At 43.8% G+C, this 21,647-nt stretch overlaps 2 protein-coding genes across 2 annotated transcripts; one reads left to right on the plus strand and one right to left on the minus strand.

Annotated features, from left to right (window-relative positions):
* Positions 1 to 4,519: 4,519 nt before the first annotated feature.
* On the minus strand, positions 4,520 to 6,516 carry LHCA2 (photosystem I light harvesting complex protein). Its single transcript, XM_010252415.3, has 5 exons — positions 6,358 to 6,516; positions 5,981 to 6,175; positions 5,829 to 5,866; positions 4,865 to 5,379; positions 4,520 to 4,731 (listed from the first exon to the last, which is right to left on the minus strand). Exons 1-5 carry the CDS (start codon positions 6,411 to 6,413, stop codon positions 4,714 to 4,716), a joined length of 822 nt encoding a protein of 273 aa, XP_010250717.1. The 5' UTR covers positions 6,414 to 6,516; the 3' UTR covers positions 4,520 to 4,713.
* A 12,776-nt stretch (positions 6,517 to 19,292) lies between these two features.
* Positions 19,293 to 20,907, plus strand: LOC104592886 (putative fasciclin-like arabinogalactan protein 20). The gene has a single exon (XM_010252416.3). The coding sequence runs from the start codon at positions 19,397 to 19,399 to the stop codon at positions 20,438 to 20,440; it is 1,044 nt and encodes a 347-aa protein (XP_010250718.1). The 5' UTR covers positions 19,293 to 19,396; the 3' UTR covers positions 20,441 to 20,907.
* The last annotated feature ends 740 nt before the right edge of the window (positions 20,908 to 21,647 follow it).

Consider the following 21,647-nt stretch of genomic DNA (forward strand, 5'->3'; position numbering starts at 1 on the left):
TAAAAAATGTATTTATACTAACTCCAAAGCTTTAAAATCTTCAAATTTATTAGTTTTAATATTTAAAACTAATGTAGTAGTATTAATTAGATTTCTTTCATCAAGTCATTACTAATTTTTATTCAAATGTAACATGTGGTCCCATTTAAATTAAGAAGGGGCTTTTGTCGAGCTACTATGTACTCTCATGTGTGTTAAGTTTCTCTAGAATGGGGATTTTGATATGAAAGCAAGGTGTAAGGCTGGTTGACGTGTGGTGCTGGCCTATACTTGAAAGTCTAAAGGACTGGTTTGGTAGGGGTGTAAACGGATTGAATTCGAATATTTAATTCGATTCGAATTTGACTAATTAATTATTTTAGGTAATTAATAAATATATAAAATAAATATTTTATTTATATAAAATATATAAATCATTTAGTTAAATGTTTTATATATTATATATAAGAATTAAATAATCAATCAATTCTATATATTTATCAAATAAAATCAGGCCATATCCGAACTTGATCGATTAGATATTCAAATTATTTGATTTTAATTTAATTATATTGAATCTCAATTTCAAAATTTGATTTTTTGAATACCATTAACACCACTATAGTTTGGGTTACAAAACTAGAAAGGGGGGAGAAAAGGAAGTGGCTGGAGCCCCTATAGAGAGAAATTGGGGGATGGCTGGATATGAAGATGGGAAAATATTGATATGGATGAGAGGGAGGGAATGAGGAAATGGACTAGCATAAAGGTGATAAAGCACGAGTGTTTCTCCCACCCCTTGAAATGGATGAGAGGCATCTATTTATAGGTTAGGGATGCACATTCTAGAAGTTTCTTAAATTATGTTTTTCCTATTTTTGCCCTTCTACTCTAGAATGCAATCTTTACATATTTAAAACGTGTGATCATTTTCTTTATAAAACTATCGTGTTAATTGTTGTTTTCCATGTTTACCCTTTTATTATTTAAATCACATGTCTATTTCCATTCTTGAGTGTGCTTAGTTCAACCCATTTTTATCTTTATATTGTTCATTTATTATGCACATGCTTATTCTTATTCAATAATGCACTATTGGTTTCTAGAATTTCATCTGTTAGTTGTGTATATAGTAATTTTGTTATTGTGTTGGAATTTTCAGCACTAACGTTTAACTAGTAAAATGGGCTGAGCCGACTCAGGTTTGGTCCCGGTTGGCCAGATTTTATACTTATGTAACCACCCTCTTACACAAGGTTTGAAGTATCAATACATATCAAAATGTTACATAATGCATGTCAAATTTTTGAGTATGGATGATCATTTATGATTTGACTTGATCCAGCCCCAAACTGCACCAAGCCTCCACATAATGTGAGTTGGGCTTGGGCCAAGCAAACCCTAGTCTCAGATGGTCCATCTTGGCTTGGAAGTTATATAGGTATGGTATTTTTTTTTTTACTTTTTATATATGATATAATAGTTTACCAACTATTCATAGACATTAAAATCATTTTTTTTTGTAATGATAGTACAATATATATATATATATAGATGAAGGGGTCGTTGTTGTAAATGAAAGTTAAAGGGGGCAATTGATACTACCACAAAGTACATGGTAGTAATATGTAATTTATCCAAAAAAATAATTAAGAAAAGACTTATGTGATGTTTGACACGATTGTGGATCTCTAGAAAATTGGTGCCATGTTGGAGCCACATCAAAATCTCATGAATTGATGATGAAAACAGTGTTTCATTGGATGATTTTAGCGACTTCTCAAAAATCAATGAATAATCGATCCTTAAAATTGACCTTAGAAGAGGAATCACCATATTCGATGATTCCGCAATTTCTAGCAGATTCAAATTTCCAAGGGATGACGTGGCATCTGATGTGTCATGTGGAGATTTGGCTTATATGGCAGAAATGGTATCAAACAACAAAGCATGGTGATTTTCTGAAAAAAAAAACACTTTTTTGAAAAATTGGTGAGAGGAATTGACGGTGGTGCCAAACATCACCTAAAATAGTAAAATACTATGTGGATACCTACGCATTTCAACTTTTTTTCCATGGGTGGTTCACGGGATTGGTTTATGATTATACCAATTCCAAAATGCATAACATCTCCTAGTTAAAGAAACAACTTTTGATGTTTTCCGAATTGAGAAATTTAAAATCATTGTATTTTTGCCAATGTGGCCTGCATTTTCAATGTGGCTAGGTGCATACAATACGAAGAATCATTCTCAAAACACCAATATCTCTCTAATGACAACATAAGAATCATCACTAGTGAAACTCTAGCTCTTTTATTTGTTCTAGGGTGTGTTTGTTTTTTGTTTTTTTGGATTTTGAGAGGGGGTAAACTTGGTCAGTGGGATTTTGGTTTCCGTTAATAAAAAAAATTCGTGTTATTTTTTTCAGATTTATGTGGGGACCAGAGATAATTTATTTTTCCTGTGTATCACTTATTTCCACATGAGAGAAAGTTGTCAATACTTGAATTAGACAAAAATACAACTTTTAATAATATATTTTTATGGCTAAAGAGGTCATTATTTTATTTATCTAGGGAATAAAAGAACATTGGTAAATGTACTTACCTGGGGAAGTGTTTCACAGGAAATACTTACCCGGATAAATAACTTACTGAAAAGCAAACTAGGCCTTATTGTTCTACACACACTAAGTTCTTAATTCATTCCTCATGCTCGAGCTAGGTAATTAGTGGAAGAGGGTTTTCAGGAAACAACCTAGATTTCCTACTCAATTTTTATATCCACACTCTACCCGTCGTGAATTGCAACCACACATCTCATAATCCAATATGGCAATGTGTGGCTGAGATCCACAACCGGCAGAATGTGGGTAGAGAGTAGTGGGCACTGGGCAGGAAACCAAATGTGTGAGTCTCCCAAGTCCAGAAGTCATCATCATAATTCATAAAGAGATCTTTAACCATTTTATTTATTTTATTTATGACGTGTAATTTGGGCTTTGTATGTCCCCATAAATAGGGGTGGATACGAGCCAAGCTGAATATTTAGCTATTCGAGCTTGGCTCAGTGGAAAAATATCATGCTCAATATTGTATCGAGTTTGATTCGAGTTAGAAACATGATCTCGAATTTGTCTTGACTCAAAAGATTATATGTTCAATTTGGCTCGGCTCGAGCTCGATAATGAACCAAGCTTTATATAAAAAATAAAAAAATATAAATGTAAAAATCATACATATAAAAAAGAATGTATAATTATTTATTATTATATATAATTAAAAATATTATATAGTAATATGGTATAAGTTCAATTATGTTCATACGCCTATGAAGCCGAGTTTAATTAGACTCAAGTTCAACTCGATTAGGAAATGGCCTACACATTAGGCATGAGCTTATCTCCAAGCATAATTCGAATCAATCTTTTCAAGCTCAGTATGGAAAGAGTACAAATACAAATATATAAAGTGCAAAACCTTATATTTTGTATTATTTGTATGTATTTGAATTGTACATATTTGTATTCGTACTCCTTCCAAGCGGAGCTTTAGGAACTGAGCCCAAATAAATTGTTAAAAGCTCGATTCATATCCACCTCTACCCATAGACTAAGGGTGTCAATGGACCGGTTTTGGATTGGACCCTGTCTAATCCAAAATCAATTTGGACAGATTGGATAGATCAATAAGACACATTGGATTGGACCAATCTGGTCCAAAATATTTATTAGATTGGATTGGACCTCGTCCATCCATAACAAATTTATATTGGATTGGGTTGGATTAAGCCTATATCTGGTCCATTGATATAAGATAAGAACATATGTGTCAATGGACTGGGTTTGGGTTGAAACCAATCTATATCAAAATGAATTTGAACAGATTGGACGGTTCAGACATTGAATTGGATCGGTCCAAATTGGTCCAAAACATTCATTGGATTGAATTGGACCTGGTCCATTTATAATAGACTCACATTGGACTGGATCGGATTGGACCAAATCCAGTCCAATTGACACCCCTACCATAGACTCTATTTACATCTTAACATAAACTCTGTTGCTGGTGTCAAGTTTCTATGATGCCCAAATATACCGTTAATTACTCAAATTCTGCGTCTTAGCTAGGGGTGAGCATAATTCGGTTAAAACCGAATAATCGAACCGAAAATTCCGGTTTCAGTTTTTGGAATTAGAATTTTGATTAACCGATTTAACTGAACTTTTTTTTTTATTATTATTATATATAATATATTATATATTTATATATTAATATATAATATACTGAAATTATATTTCAGTATATATAATATATATAATAAAGTATATATTATTAAAATTCGGTTTTAACCACTGAAAACAAAAAATTTCGGCTTTTATTTTTTAGTTCAATTTATTCAATTCGATTTTTAATCGAATAAACCGAATGCTCGCTCACCCGTAGTCTTAGCCGTGAGGGAATTTGTAATTTGTATGAACAAATTTCTACGGTTCTACTCCTTATTCGAGAGAAGGTATATAAACCACTAGATGGGCTTCGAAGGGAAAATGTAACGTATTTGTACACTACAGAACAAATCATGAACAGTGACAAAGTTTAAATGGTACAGATAATTATATCCTTTGGAACCCAATCACACAACTCTTCTAAATTCCTAACCTCACATGAGATGTACATCAAGATTATTTCTCACATCATTCTCAGCGAGTGGCCTCCCATGCTTTAATTTTCACTTGGGCGTGAACGCCTACAATTAAAGGGACCACGAAGAAAAGATGAGTCAGTTCATGCATTAATAGAGGACTATGTACGTGTGTGTGTGAATGTGTATTTTACATTAATTAAATTAGACCAGAGTGTTACAGTAGTGCACCACTTACAGCAAAAATGGTAGCGTGGCCCGGGTCAGCCAGATGGGCGAAGAGGTTGTCGATAGGGCCTGTGCCGGTGTAGATGTGTTGAAACCATGCACCCATTACGGCCAACATGGCCAACCTTCCATTCTTTATTTCCTTGGTCCTCAACTCCTTGACCTTCTCAGGAGAACCAGATCCCCAGCCAAGTGGGTCAAACCAAAGTCCACCAGGATATCCAACATCGGTCCCTGTTAGCTTGTTGTTGGGAAAGATTGGATCGGTGTTGACGGAGCCGGGCTTGATGATATCGGCCCATCGTCTCCCCTCGGCCCAACCAATGAAGATAAGCTCAATTATGAACAGAGTGGTTGTATCCGTGAAATATTCCAGCTCTCCAGCGGAGTACCATGAAGGGGTGTTCAGGATTCCAATCTTTGTTAGGAATTCAGGGATGAAGATACCGGCCGCACCTAACATTGCCCATCTGCAGTGCACAAGCTCTGCTTGTTGGTTCCATCTCAGGCTCTCTGGATCAGATCCTGTTTATTTTGGAACAAGTTTGGAGTTTTAATTCTCCACCTTTTTTCTATTCGATGCAATTAAATGGGAAATAAAATAATGCTTTCAAAGACTTGTAGGGCTCTCAAAGTCCATGCGATTATAAACGGATTCACAATTTGAGATCCATACAACATTGTTTAGAACAAATTTGGATTGGATCTCATGGATCACGATCTGACCCATTGACAAGCTTTGTCCGGAATCAATATATGAACCCACTAATCCATTAGCCCTTTCTATATTGGGTCATATCCAATTATCTAGAAGGCCCAAAACATAGGACAGGGTATGAGGGTAATGAATATTGTTAGACAGAGACGATCAGTAGGGCTTCAATGTTTTATGCATAATTCTTTTGTAGACTAGAGAGACTCGAAACAAAGCACCAAGTTTGGAATCGGGGAATCAGCTTTAGATTTCGACTTACCAAGGCCAAGAGGGTCGAACCCAAAGTCTCCTGGAAGGCTGCATTCGGAGAATTCAAATACCAAGAATGAAAAATCTGATCAAACTATATCCTATATAGGAAAAAGAAAGCCATCAATTAGTGGATATCTCATAAAAGGAGTGCTACCGAACCTGCCATCAAGCCATGGAGGAGGGGTGCTGCCTGGGAACCACAGAGGCCGCTCGTTTGCGTCGGTAGCTGCTGCTGACACGGAAAGTGATCGTGGCCCTGCTGCTGTTGCTGTTGTAAACTTCTTCTGTCTCAGTTTTCTGCCTCCAAGGAAAGAAGCCTTTGTTGATCCCAACACAGATCCACTCTTCTGAGAACTGAACAAGGCATATTTTCAAACCAAATAAGTAGGTGCATAAATTTGGCTGCAATAAAAGCATTCAAACGCACCCACCCACCCACACACACAGAGATCGATGATCGATCAAGAGATAGAGAGAAGAGAGAGATGGATTTCGATTCTTTGTTACGTAGGGATGGTTTTCTGAGAAAAACATGCCTGGAAGAGGAAATGGCAACGGCGGCAACGGCAGAAGAAGCACAAACAGACGCCATTGTAGCGACTATCGACGTGGAGGTGTAGGTGTTGACGGCCAGATATCGGAGGAGTAAGTAAAAGACCTGTAAGAAGGGAGGGGGCTTATCTGGAGGGATAGAAGGATGAATATCTCATTGGTTCTTGCTTCGCCACGTGGCATACAGAATCTAAAATCTGTTACTTCACCTCCAGATTTTTGCTGACATGTCGTTAATCGGAAGCTGGTGGTTGATATTGCATCTGCTCGTGCCCACTCGTTGGAAGGGATCAAGGGTCTTCTGATTGTAATTGGTCCGTATTAGATATGGGTAGGGTCGTAGGGATGGCAATTTTCCCATCCCACCGGGTATACGGTCTGCCCGACCCGATGGGGATGGAAAATGTTTTGGGAGAAGCAGGGATCGGGATGGGAATTGGGGATTAATAAGGATCACGGGTTAGGGACAGGGACGAGGACGGGGATGGAGAGTATATGGATGCAAATTGATCTGATATTCGAATTCGATCTAGATCCAATGGATCTGATCCGATCGGATTTGATAGGACTCGATTTAAGTTTGAATCTATAAGTTGGATCTTTGGATATGATCCAATCCGACCTTTTTCTTTAAAAATAATAAATTATTAAAAGAAAAATAAAATATACTAATTTAAATAAAGTAAAAATAAAAAATATAAGTATTTGTTAATTATTTTCATCATATATATACATGTTTTTTATAAAAAATAAATAATATAATAAATTTATAAAAATATATTTATAAATAAATAACATAATATGTATTATATATTTAAGTTTATAAATATATAATATATATTGGATTGGATTGGATCTTCTTGGATTGAGGGGGAATTTGAAGATCTAAACAGGGGTGATCCGAATTCGACCAAATAGAAACGGATCTCGAATCGGATCATGATCCAATCCATTTGCACTCCTAATGGAGAGTGAAGTCCTCTGCCACCCTGATCTCGATTATATATATATATTAAATATGTTATATTTTATATAATATTATTTATATTATATATCAAAATATATTTAAAATATTTATTTATTTTAAGTAAATCTATCTTCCAAAAACACATTTAATTAAAAAAAATTGAGATTCAAATCTTCATGGAGAATCTATTTTCTTGAGAAATCAGGGATGGAAAGTAATTTTTATCCCTAGCAAGAAGCCAAGGATCATGGTCCGAGATGGGGAAAATGACCCTTGCTCCATTGCCATTTTATAGATATGTGGTTTGTTTGGGTTATGGTTGAGCTGCCCTCAAGTGCCATGTGTTACATCTGTGGCCGCCTTATCACTTCGGCCACATCGGCACCACGTTATTGGGTAAGCATGACCAAGACAGGAGAGGGTTGTACGGATAAGGATGACAGCTTTACTGGGGATTAAGTCTTATCTCGAAGGCGTCAACGGACAACCTCATCCCGACAACCTCAAAAGCCTCATCCGACCAGGACACAAATCTTCGGCTATAAAAAGGTAACTCCCGCTCAAGGTAAGCGATTTGACTTTTGACTTCCTAGCACCCGAACTGTTACTCTGCTCGAACCAGCACTGTTCTCTCAACTGTTCGGCCCGACCACCCACCATTCTTGACTAACTTAAGCGTCAGAATACCTACTCGGGGAATAACTCCTCAGGCCTTTGACTCTGTTCTAGCTACGCAGCTTCGTCCTTCCACCTCGGCTTTGCCTAGTTCGTATGATTATCTGACTATGACCTTGGTTCAAGAAACACCTCGGATTAAGCAACATCAGGGTTCTTGATTCCATTTATCAAGAATCCCTGAAAAAAGGGTTCCTTAAACAATGGACCTTGGGCTATACTTGTTGTTCGGGTCATGGCTGAGCTGGTCCTAAGAGACACGTGGATGCCCAGTCATCACTAGGCCACGTCGGCATGGCTCGGCCACGTGGGCGCAGCTCAGTCACGTCGACATAGCTCGGCTACATCGGCATAGGTCGGTCAAGCTACGCTACTATTGTGGGCCCCACCTTATCGTTTTCGCCACGTCAGCTACACGTCACACGGATGAGTACAACTGCGGATAAAAATGAGTAAAGAAGACAACTCCGCTGGGGAACGGGACCCTATCCAAAATACCTCGGCGGCTAACCTCATCCCGACAACCCTAGAAGCCTAATCCGACCAGGACATGGATCTTTCGCTATAAAAAGGTAATCCATGCCCAAGGTAAGGGACCCAGCTTCTAGTACCCACAATGTTACTTTGCTTAGACCAGCACCCTCATTGCTCAGCTCAACCATTCACCACCCTCTCACTAACTTGAGCATCGGAGTATTTACCCGGGGATAACTCCTCGGGCCTCTGATTTCTTCTCTTGATCGCAGATTAGATAGTGCAGCACCTTCCTGGTAAGCTCGGCACCTCCCAGTCAGCAAGGATTATCTGGTTGCTCTCCTCAGTTAGTGGACTACCTCAGATTGAGCAGCATCAGATTGGCGTTGTCTATGGGATCGCACAAAATGCCTTCCCGACAAAAAAATCCTTTGCCGCGCAGTTTCAAAATGCCTAAAAACCAGTCTGAACGATCAATAGGCCGTTCCCCATCTCGGGAGAACCGACATCACAGCTCCTCGCATCAAGAAGCCCCGCAGCTCTCGGCCGCAGCGGACCCAGTGCAGTTTCGAGCTATGCAAGAGAAGGTCGACAAGATCTTCAAGTTCATGCAGGCATTGGGGTTTGCCATGCCGCCCAACCGGGCCGTCCCCTCCCCCCCCACGCCTCGATGCGCATGAAGGACGATCCTTGGACTAAGGACCCCAAAGTACATCGGCTGGATATAAGGGGAGCGCGACCCGAGTGAGAGAGGTAGGACATGACCCAAAGGCCCGTCTCTTCTGCCTGCTCCCACGAACAGGATCACTACAGCCAGACGCAGCTCAGATCGCCGCCAAAGAGAGGCTCGAGAAGAGGACGCCACCCTTCATGGTTTCCGTTGTCGAGTCAAGCTCGGTAAAGGACCGCCCTGCGCGACCTAAGAAGGAGAAGGCCACCCACACTGTGGCCCCGGACGATAGAGACACTAAGATCAAAGAGCTCCGGTAGCGTTTAGAAGAACGAGAATGCACTCAGACCCACAAGAGCGTGACGCCTGCAGTGGACCAGCCATCGCAGGCTGCCGCGCATACCGCCAAGGAGCCGCCCTTCGTCCAGGACATCATGGGCGAGATGCTCCTCGCTAGATGGTGAGCCCCCCAATTCGACAAATACGATGAGAATACCGACCCTTTCGACCTTGTCGCGGCACTAAAAGCTCAGATGATGTTGCACGACGCGTTAGAAGGACTGATGTGCAAAACCCTTGTAGTCCACTCTACAAGGTCCAACTTTGGCGTAGTACTCTCTGCCGCTGTGCTCCATAACGTCATGGGATCAGCTGGAGACCCAATTTCTGGCGCAGCTCACCGCTAGCCAGAAGCATTGGAAAACTTTGGCCAGCCTCATGCAAATCCAACATAGGAAGGCAGATACCCTCAGAGATTACCTGGCAAGGTTCAACAAGGAGGCGCTCCAAGTCAGAGACTTTAACCGACCAGTCACAATTACGACCATACAGCATGGGCTCTACCCTTCATCGTTCAACTTCTCCATCTCCAAAATTCCTCCTCAGACGCCATCTGCGCTAATGAGCCACGCGCAGAAGTATATCAATGCTGGACAGGCTCAAGCGCAGCTCAGAGACGAAAATGAGAAGCCCGACAAGAAGAGGAAAGACACCAATGAGCGGAAGTCCGAGAGGTCAGATAAAGATCACAAGAGACAGGATCGCCGACCAGACCATAAACCTCGGACCCCTCCACCAACTTATCGGAAGTTCATGCCGCTCAATATTCCGTTGTTTGAAATTCTGATGCAAATCCGTAACCGCAACTACGTCAGGTGGCCCGAGAAGATGAAGACACAAAGTAACAAGATGAACCGAGACAATTACTACAAGTTCCACAAGGACCACGACCATGACACGGATAACTGTTTCGACCTGCGTAACCATATTGAAGATTTGATCAGGCATGGTTACCTCAGCGGCTTCATCGACAAAAGCGAGAAGCTATCCCAAGAAGAGCGGAAAATGGATGATTGATAACCACCGCCTCGAGGCCCCCCAGCCAGCGTTATCCACGTTATATCAGGAGGAACCGCTTCCTGAGGGGAGAGCAACTCGGGTTGGAAGAAATATGCTTGACTATGCGAGATCGACGACCGGGGTCAAAGAAAGAATTGCATCCAATCTATCACCTTCACCGACGACGCCTTGGTCATCACGGCCGAGAGGGCTACCTTTGAGTTGCGGCAGATCCTAGTCGACACAGGGAGTTCTGCCGACGTACTATTCAAAGATGCATTCGAAAAGCTCTACATTGGCAGAGAGCGGATCTTGTCGATGAACACTCCCTTGATGGGATTTTCAGGAGAGTCCCTCCTGCCCAATGGGAGAATAACTCTTCCCCTCTTGATCGGAGACGGTGACGACCATGGTAGACTTCATTGTGGTGCGCTGCTCCTCCTCTTATAATGTGATCCTCGGTAGGCGGACCATCAATGCTCTGTAGGCCGTAGTCTCGACATACCACCTCGCCATGGAATTTCCTACCAAGTACGGCATAGGGGTGGCACGTGGAGGCCAGAGAACAACGCGGCACTGCTATCGGCTCTCTCGTATAGGACTATGTCCAACCACCGAGACACTGATGGCGGAGGCCTATGACTTACACGACGAGGTAAAGGCACAATGCGGCCAACCCGTGGAAGATCTCATCCAGGTCCCCCTCTCTGAAGAAGATCCCAAAAAGATAGTCCAAGTCGGCTCCCTACTAGACGATCACCTCTGAGAAGAACTTGTGCAACTACTGAGGAACAACGCCGACGTATTTGCTTGGTTGGAAGTGGACATGCCTGGGATCGACCTTGAAGTTACCACACATCGGCTGAACGTTGACCCACGCTACCGACCTGTGAAGCAAAAAAAGAGGAGCTTCACCACAGAGCAATGGCAAGTGATCACCGATGAAGTACAAAAACTGCTCAACGCCAGCTTTATTCGAGAAGTCAAGTACCCCTACCGACCTGTGAAGCAGAAAAAGAGGAGCTTCACCACAGAGCAAGGGCAAGTGATCACCGATGAAGTACAAAAACTGCTCGACGCCAGCTTTATTCGAGAAGTCAAGTACCCCAACTTGCTAGCCAACGTAGTAATGGTGAAGAAGGGCAATGGGAAGTGGAGGATTTGCACCGACTTCACCGACCTAAACAAGGCTTGCCCCAAAGACAGCTTCCCCCTGCCGATGATCGACCAACTCGTTGATACAACGGTGGGGCATGAGCTATTGAGCTTCATGGATGCATTCTCAGGTTACAACCAAATCTAGATGCACTCGGATGACTAGGAGTGAACAACTTTTTTCAACGACCGCGACCTGTACTGCTACAGAGTAATGCCCTTCGGCCCCAAGAACACTAGCGCCACTTATTAGCAGTTGGTGAACGAGGTATTCAAAGAACAGCTTGGCCGGAATGTAGAAGCATATGTCAACAATATGCTCGTAAAGAGCAAGAAAGTCGAGCATCACTTGGCCGATCTTCGCGAAGTCTTTGACACCCTAAGAAAATACAAGATGAAGCTAAACCCAACCATGCGTGCTTTTGGGGTCGGCTCTGGCAAGTTCCTGGGGTTCATGGTGGCACAGAGAGGGATCGAAGCAAACCCGGAGAAGATAAAGGCCATCCATGACATGCCACCTCCCTGGACCCATAAAGAGGTGCAACGAATCACCAGAAGAAAAGCCGCCCTCAACAGATTTATGTCCAAATCCTTGGACCGGTGTCTCCCATTCTTCAATGCCCTTAAGCGGCCAAAAGATTTCCGCTGGACCGAAGAATGTGAGCAATCTTTCCAGGAGTTGAAGCAGTACCTGAGCTTGTCGCCCCTCCTGACCAAGCCAAACCCAGGGGACGAGTTATTGCTCTACCTCTCGGCTGGAGACGAGGTCATTAGCTCGGTGCTGATTAAGGAAGAAGACCGGGTATAGAGGCCGATCTACGACACCAGCAAAGTCCTCAATGGTGCATAGACCCGGTACTCCAACACAGGGTAGCCCGGTACTGCCTTATCCAAGGCCAACTTTACCGCCGCTCCCACACTCTCCCGTACCTAAAGTGTCTCCCCCAGCCGAAGGAGACTACGTCCTTAGGGAGATACATGAGGGCATTTGCGGAGACCATCCCAGCGCGCGCACATTGGCCCATAAAGCACTTTGGTAGGGCTACTTTTCACCGACGATGAAGTAAGGACGCCGCCCTGTTAGTTCAGAAGTGCAACAGTTGCTAGCAGCACTCTAATCTCCATCACCAGCCTGCGGCCCCCTGAAGCCGATCACCAGCTCGTGGCCATTCGCCCAATGGGAAATGGACATCTTCGGCCCCTTTCCCACTGCGGTTGCGAAAAAGAAATTCCTTCTTGTAGTTGTGGAATACTTCACGAAGTGGGTCGAAGTCGAATCCTTGGCACACATCACAACCCATATTGCCCAGGACTTCTTCTGGCAGGGTATTTTCTGCCGCTTCGACATCCCTCGTGTACTCATCACAGACATTGGGACACAGTTCACTGACAAGAAGTTTGAAGCCCGCTGTGTCGACCTAAAGATCGATCATCGGACTACTGCAATGCACTGACCCCAAAGTAACGGGCAGACTGAGGTAATCAACCGAACCCTGCTAGACGGCCTGAAAACGCGCCTGGACAAAGCCAAGGGAAGTTGGGTTGAGGAGTTGCCGAGCATACTCTGGTATACAGGACGACCCCATGGACCACCACCGGAGAGACTCCTTTTAGCCTGACCTATGGGGCCGAGGCCATAGTCCTTGTGGAAATAGGTTACCCAACTATTTGGACCGAGTTATTCAACGAGGGGTAGAATGACGAAGATGTGCACGCAGAATTGGACCTAGCAGAAGAAGCTTGGGACCGAGCACATGTAAGAATGGCCGCACAACAGCAAAGGATGGCAAAGCACTACGACTCCAAAGTCAAAGGACGCGAATTCAAGACAGGCGACTTCATCCTATGCAGAGCCATAGTCCCCGCACCCGGAGAAGGCAAGCTCGGACCAAACTGGGAAGGGCCGTATAGAATCAACAGGGTCCTTGGACTGGGCACTTATAAACTCGAAGACTTCGGAGGCCGACCAATACCGAAGAGTTGGAACTCGTGAAATCTCAGGATGTATTATCAGTAAATCTACAACCAATAAAAGTTTCTTTCTTTTCTCAAGATACATCTCTAACCTACAGGCACATACACCCTCATCGCACACACTATACATGCACAGGCCAAGCCACACTACCGATGAAGTTGACTCCGCCGACCCCAGTACGGCCGAGCCCGTAACGCCAAGATCGGCATCGTATCGCCGACAAAGCTACACGACTCAACTGACCACAGTTGAGCCTAGATGTGGAGAAAGAATGCCCCCGCCCACCAAGGCCTGAGGACGGTCGGGGAACTCCGCACAACCACCGTTTAATGGCTTAGCTAGTTGAGAAATGACTATTCTTAGAAGGGCCCCAAAGGCTCCTGAGACCAGAAACTGAGCATCCCATGGCTGAGAGCTAAAAATCCAAAAGATCTCGGACAACTACATCTCGATCAATAGAAGACTGGGGATGCCAAGGCATAGCTCGACTGACCCACACAATAGCTCGACTGGCCATGCCTCGACCAACAAAAGAAACCGAAAGATCCCGGACAACTACACCTCGGTTAGCAGAAGACTGGGGACGCCGAGGCATAGCCCGACTGGCCCACACAATAGCTCGGCCGGCCATGCCTCAGCCAACAAAAGAAATCGAAAGATCCCGGACAACTACACCTTGGTCAGTAGAAGATTGGGGACACCGAGGCATAGCCTGGTTCGGCCTGCGCAATAGCCCGACCAACCATCCCTCGACTAGAAAACTAAAATTGCACAAGTACGATTAGAATACCCAAGCCAAAGCCTGGCTTGACCAACAAAAGTGCACAAGGATAGCCCATCTCGGTACGCGTAATAACCCGGCCGAGCATGCTTCAAACGGAAAAAGAAAAACGCACATGTAAAAATAGCAACAACAAGATGCATGTATATAGTCAACACAAAGAAGAGCTGATATTCAACTTAAGATGGTCCATTACATCATTTATGGCTTCACATACCAAGCCAATACAAAAAAGAAAAAAAGAAGAGCACGACAAAGACAAAAAAAATATAACTTGGAAGAAACGACCGCTCAATCCTCGGCGGTAGAGTCAGTAGCCCCATTAACAACTTCAGTCTCGTTCCCAACCTCTTCATCGGCTTCCTTTGCGGAACCTTGCGGAGTATCTTGATCGCAGGCTCCCTAGCCTTACGACTCCTCAGCCAGCTCCGGGTGGCGGCAAGGGATCCTTTGTCAAAAGACGTTAAATCCAGGTACGAAGGAAGCCTCAATGTACTCATCCATGTGCAGCTGCATCTCCTCCGATGCCTTGTATTAGTTGACTGCCTCCTCGTCAGCCTCCTACTTCAGCCTCTCCCACTACGCCTTCAGCTCAGGGATCTCCTGCCTCAGCCCGCGGACAACGCTGGCCTGCTCGTACAGCTCTAAGTTCAGCCAACTCTCTCTAGTGCAGCCGATCGCTCCCTGACAGCCTGAAGCTTGGCCAACTGGGCCTTTTGTCGCAGATACTCGGAGTGTTCTCGCTCGTACATTGATCGAACGTCCCGGTGGCGATCGACCAATGTGACCGCCGCACAAGCATTCTACAGAAGAGAATGAGTATACAGCCACAAAAAAAGAGCAAAACACAAGGGGTAAGAAAGAAAGGAACTCACCTGGGCAGCAGACTGCAAAAGCACGCACTCTAAGGCTCCGCTGCCAACCCTGATTGACGCCTGAGCCATTGACATAGTCATAATCCCTCGCAGCAACTGCTCAGGAACCCTAGGCGTCTCCAAGTCATCGTCAACACGAACCCCTTTAGGGTCAACCACGACAACATCGTCCTCTTCGGCCTCTCGCTGCCGAATTCTCCTTTCTTGATGTGTCGTCCTATTTGCGGATCGTGGCTGGTCCGCTACCTCAGGCTGAGCCTTTGGCTGCGTACCATCTCGCCCCTACTGCTACCGAAGTGCCCTCATCCGATGAACAATCCCTTCTTTGCTGGCCATCCTTATACCTGCACCACAGAACGCCCGAGATAAGTAGAAAACAAACAAGGGAACAGTGGCTTAGCAAACAAACAGTAAAAGAAACAGACCGGCCACCCTCTCCATCAACCTGGTGAGCATCAACATCTCCGAGCATGTGTACGCAATAACATCTATCTCATGCATCATGCTCAGGGCCGACCTCTCCTCCCAAGTAAACGTCATCCACTGGGGCTACGACACAGTTGTCCTCAGCTTCCGTAGCTCGGTCGGAGAAAGGAGACCCCTAGGAATGCGCACGAAGAAGAACGACTCCTTCCAGTGCTTCATAGGAGAAGGAGCCTCGACCAGCGACTGGAGATTCTGCCTATTGGAAAAATAGTAGTAGCCCTGCTGATGGTGCTTCAATTGAAGCAGAAAGCTTACCATCCTTAGGGCTAGCTCGATATCACAGACCGCACAGTAGGACATGAGGCCGAGCAAGGACTTGATGGAGTTCGGCATCAACTGCACGGACAACACCCTATACCAGCCTAGTACCTCGGCGACCCCCTCGCTCAATGAGAACCTCATCCCAGCCTCCAAGCTATGCTCGTACACACATATCTCGCCGGGCTGAGCATTAGTGGCCATTTCGCTGGGTTGTGGACACCTCATTTGGAACTCCGCGGGAATGACATACATTGCTCGGATCTGAGCCATATCCCCGGGAGCCAAGGCGTAGGGCGTGGTGCCAAACCGACGACTTGCCCACAGGGGGAGTTCCACCTCCGTCCCAGAAGGTCCAGCCTCAGCCTCCTCGACTTTGGCAGCCACAAAATCCCTCAGCTCCGGCTCATAGTTGGAGCCATGGGAAGAGTTGGAACCTGAACCACTACTGGAGGACCCGGAAGAGGAAGAGGATCGACGGGGTAAGGAAGGCATACCGAGCCGAGGAATGGAAAACTGCCGAGCAACCACTACTAAGCAATCACGCCACACTTCGTCGAGCAATGAAAGCTACCTCCCTTGCAAACGACACAGAGGAGGGGGTCCCCCCCTTTTCTTTTATAGCCACCAGGGGCACAGACCAAGGAGATATCAATGGTATAGATGAAACACCTCTGACAACGTCTCGAAAGACCAATCGACGTGACCTCTGATGCATGTGCAAAGCGTTAGAAACCGAAGCGACGACCCCAACATGCAACTGATACGACCATTAATTGCACCGGTTCGACCCTCAGTACTGGTCTAACCACCAACGCGGACCCTCGGAGGGGCTGCCCAAGAATGCCGGCCCAACCAGAAGACTTAACACCAACCGAAGCCGAGCCCCGATGCCAGACAAGGCTACACGGTCACGCAATAGTCCGGCTGAGCATTCCCCTTCCTCGACAGCAGAACTTGGGGAGTGGTTCGGGAACCGAAATTTTTGTTCTTATTTAAGTTCTGTAGTCGACGATCGGAGGATTCCTCGGCAATGACCAACACTGTGCAGACAGCGGAAGAACCAGACAACAGCTCGGAAGTTCCTCAGCCGAGAAACGAATTGGGACTACTTCATTCCTTGACTTCAGAACTGGGGGTGGTGTTCGGGTCATGGCTAAGCTGGTCCTGAGAGACACGTGGCCGCCCAGTCATCACCCGACCACATCGGCATAGCTCGGCCACGTCGTCATAGCTCAACCACGTTGGCATAGTTCAGCTGAGCTACGCTACTATTGTGGTCCCCACCTTATCCTTTTCACCACGTCAGCTACAGGTCACACGGATGAGTACAACTGCGGATAAAGAGGAGTAAAGAAGACAACTCCTCTGGGGAACGGGACCCCATCCCGAATACCTCAGCGGATGACCTTATCCCGACAACCCTGGAAGCCTAATCTGACCAAGGCACGGATCTTCGGCTATAAAAAGGTACACCATGCCCAAGGTAAGGGACCCGACTTCTAGCACCCACACCGTTACTTTGCTCGGACCAGCACCCTCATTGCTCGGCCCGACCATTCACCGCCCTCTCACTGACTTGAGCGTCGGAGTACCTACATGGGGATAATTCCTTGGGCCTCTGACTTCTTCTCTTGATCGCAAATTACATAGCGCGACACTGTCCTTGTAAGCTCGGCACCGCCAAGTCAGCAAGGATTATTTGGTTGCTCTCCCTAGTTCGTGCACTACCTCGGATTGAGCAGCATCACTTGTATACTTTAACTTAGGGATGGCAATGGGGTGAATCCCGAGAGGGTTTTGTAAATTTTAGACCCTACCCACCTCCCAAAACCTCTTGGTCATACTTGCCCAAAATCCATAGTGGGTTGGATTTTGAGAATTCAAACCCTCTTTGCACATGAAATTGCAAAACCCTCCCTGACTCTACCATTTTCACATTCAAGTAGGGGTCTCAATGGACCGGTTTTGGGTTGGACTCTGTCCAAATCAAAATCCATTTGGATGGATTGGACAAACCAATAAGACGTATTGAATTTGGACAGATTGGACAGACCAATATGACATATTGGATTGGACCTAGTCCACCCATAATGAATTTATATTGGATTGAGCCAATATCTGATCCATTGATAGAAGATAAGAACATAGGTGTCAATGGACCAGGTTTGAGTTGAAACCAATCTAAATTAACAAGAATTTGAATAGATTGGGCAATCTCTGGAATAGTCCAAAATGGTCCAAAATATTCATTGGACTGGATTAGACCAGGTCCATTTGCAATGGACTCACATTGGACTAGACCGGATTAGACCAAATCCAATCCAATTGACACCTCTACATTCAAGGGTAGGGTAGGTTGGGTTTTGAACATACATCTAATTTCCTATTATTTCTTGTTATATATAATTAATAAATAAGTAAATCATCACAAATAAACAATATAATTTCTAATTATTTGATTAAAACATATAAATAAAATTCAAAATATTATTCAATTCTACTTTAAATACAAAAAAGTTTGCTTGCTTTTATATGAATTGGAGAGGGTTGAATTAACCTAATACCATACCCTACCCTTACCATGAATTATAGAATCCCAAAACCTGTCTTCTTTAAAGAAAAATACCCACCCAATCAGTGTTCAGCCAACAAACATCCCAACCCTCCACTAACTTGATCCAACACCGTACAACTCACCATGAAACTGGGACCCATCATAAAAATGTGACTCATCATGTATGAGACGTGCGGTGTAAGATCATGTTCGTAGAGGATTTGAACGTGCTTTGTTGTGCGGTGATCTGGATTCTTTGCAACATTGCAAGAAGGCAAGAAAAGAACTATCACTAATTTCGTTTAAATCCCACTAATCGTTCTAGTCTTCTAGATATGCTTGTAACGTGATCCGACACCGCAAATCTCATAATGGTCCCAGTCTCATGACAGGAGATCATGTCGGTAGCGTGTTCGAAAATATTTTGTCTGATCAATGTCTGATCGATCAGTTGGTGGTCACGATCTTAGTGTTTAAACCATTTCTTTGTTATATCAATGGCTCTTACAAATTCAAAAGCTCAACCTTCTGGAGGTAACGATGCAGCTGAGCTTATTGAATCATGATCGAACAAATCATCAACCGAATATAACAAACTTAGCAAATAGCAACCTCGCATCACATTTCTAGCCAATAGGAAGCAGAAACGTGTTCCATCGTTTCCCACCCGAACTTTGAGTTTTGCTTTAAATTAAATTAAAGCTCACGCCCTCCCTAGTCCAAACCGTCAAAAGCATATCCCCTTCACTCGTCAGTCCTCCCGTTCTCCTTCAGTCCTTCCCCCTTGCGATTCCATCGTAGAAACGCCATTAATGGCGATTTTGCTTCTCACATCTCTGATCCTTTTCTCTTTCTTCCCCATCTCCACCCTCCTTCCCCCGTGTCCCGAAACAATTCCCAATGCTATCGCAGCTCTTTCGAATTCTAGTTACGTATCCATGGCATTAACCCTTCAACTCCTCTGTCGAACCCTGGACGTCCGTTCTTCGTCTGCAACGATTTTCTCTCCTTCCGACGACGCTTTCATTCGATCAGGCCAGCCATCTCTCTCTCTCCTCCTGTACCACTTCTCACCACAGAGACTCTCGATCGCAAACCTCAGCTCCCTTGCGTTCGGCAACAAGATCCCTACCTTGTCCGATCATTCTCTCATTGTCACGACATCGACCTCTGATCCCCAGACTTCCCTGAATGACGTCAAGATCAACGAATCCTCAATTTACGATGATGGATCCTTGGTCATCTACGGAATAGATGACTTCTTGGATCCTTCTTACCAGCTCCCTTTCTCCTCAGTTCCAGAACCGAACAGTTTGGCTTCCGCATGCACAGTAACTCCAGATGTGCACGATCATTCCTCCACTTCCGAAGCTGGTGGCTCTTTCTCTGCAGCTTCGAAACTACTCCTATCACGAGGCTATTCTGTGATGGCCACATTTCTTGATCTGCAACTGATAGACTTGAAAGCTCAGATGAAGCTGACAGTCTTTGCGCCAATTGATGAAGCGATGGAGGAGCGTCTTGGGAGTTACAGGGAATACTCCTCGGTCTTTCTCCGGCATGTTCTTCCCTGCAGGCTTACTTGGACGGATCTCACCGGCCTTGACGACAGAACGGTGTTGCAGACATTCTCCAAGGGCTTTACGATCAGTATCACAGCAACGGGTGATACGCTTATGATCAACGGAGTTCCGGTCATATTTCCTGACATGTATTACAGTGATTGGCTTGTAATTCATGGCCTTCGTCAGATGCTCATATTTCCGGAGAAACAACCACCAACTGGAGATTCCTTCTTTGCGTTCAACGGAGCTGAGGAGGAGAGCACACCAGATTTTGGTGGCTTCCATCGGTGAAAAGTCTTCAGACAATTTTGTTGTGTCTTCAGCATCTATAAGTTCTTCGCGGTTGTCTTCAATTCCTTAACTTCTCTGCTTTCATCTCTGACATTGAAGCTGTGGCATTTTCACAATGATGCCGGAAAAATGATAATTGATCGTGTTTTACTGAACATTTCTCTTTCCTGATGGCTTTCAGGATTACCGATGTCCAGGTTTACCATTACAGTGAATTCATCAAGCCACTTTAAATAGATAATAGTTTGCTATTCATTTTCATCAACTTGCTATTGTTTCTGTAATAGAGTAACACCTCAAAAAGCAAGCCTCTCTCCCCTGAGTTTTGGATCTTTTTTTGGCCGTCTTTCACATCTACGTGAGTACGTGCTCTCTCTTTCATTAGCACTAATATCATTCAAGGCAATTTCATGTGCAACTAGATCATCTGTGGGGGACTTTGAATTAATATTTGTGAAAATTTAGTGCCTCTTGTAGTTTCCTCGGCAACTGCCGATTTCTTTAGAAAAGATTTTTCATTTTTGAGTTGATTCAAAACTAGAACTTCCGTGTTTTACATGTAACATCGTAGGTTATAGAAGTATAAAAGGCCGTGTCGAGTATTTGAATTTCAATTACCTAGCAACTACTATCCTCCTAACCTTTTGAATCTTTAGGATCTTATGAGTTATGCCCTTAACTTCTTCATTTTGTCATCTGATTCCGACAGAAGTGTGAAGACCATCGTAGGGGGCGTTGTCTGATGTGAATTGTTTCCTTGAGTTCAAAAACAAATAAAAACCATAAGGTTTGAATGGGAAACATGTTCTGAAAAAAATTTTGGTTTGAAAAACATGTTTTCACTTTTCATTATTCATCTCTCATCATCTTTTTAAAAATCCTATTTGGTCGAATTCAGATCACGCCTCTTTGGATCCGATTGGATAATAGGTCTGATAAAAAAATGGATTGGATTCGGATCACCCCTATCCGATCTGAGAAGATCCGATTCGATATATTAAAATACATATATATATATATATATATATATGATATTTATTTATTTATTAATATATCATTTATATTATATTTTTATAAATTTATTATATTATTTATTTATTTATAAAAAAACATGTATATATCTGATAAAAATAATATAAAATACTTGTATTTTTTATTATTTTTTACTTTATTTAAATTAATATATTTTATTTTTTAATAATTTATT

The sequence above is a fragment of the Nelumbo nucifera genome, chromosome 3 (assembly GCF_055504915.1).
Source record: "Nelumbo nucifera cultivar China Antique chromosome 3, China Antique-T2T, whole genome shotgun sequence".
Classification (NCBI taxonomy): Eukaryota; Viridiplantae; Streptophyta; class Magnoliopsida; order Proteales; family Nelumbonaceae; genus Nelumbo; species Nelumbo nucifera.

Excerpts from the sequence above, each read along its gene's own strand:
- LHCA2 (XM_010252415.3), bottom strand. The coding sequence starts at position 6,413 with ATGGCGTCTGTTTGTGCTTCTTCTGCCGTTGCCGCCGTTGCCATTTCC. Across the intron at positions 6,176-6,357 it reads GTTGCCATTTCCTCTTCCAG|TTCTCAGAAGAGTGGATCTG; the intron begins GCATGTTTTTCT and ends TGCCTTGTTCAG. Across the intron at positions 5,380-5,828 it reads GTTCGACCCTCTTGGCCTTG|GATCTGATCCAGAGAGCCTG; the intron begins GTAAGTCGAAAT and ends CAAAATAAACAG.
- LOC104592886 (XM_010252416.3), top strand. The coding sequence starts at position 19,397 with ATGGCGATTTTGCTTCTCACATCTCTGATCCTTTTCTCTTTCTTCCCC.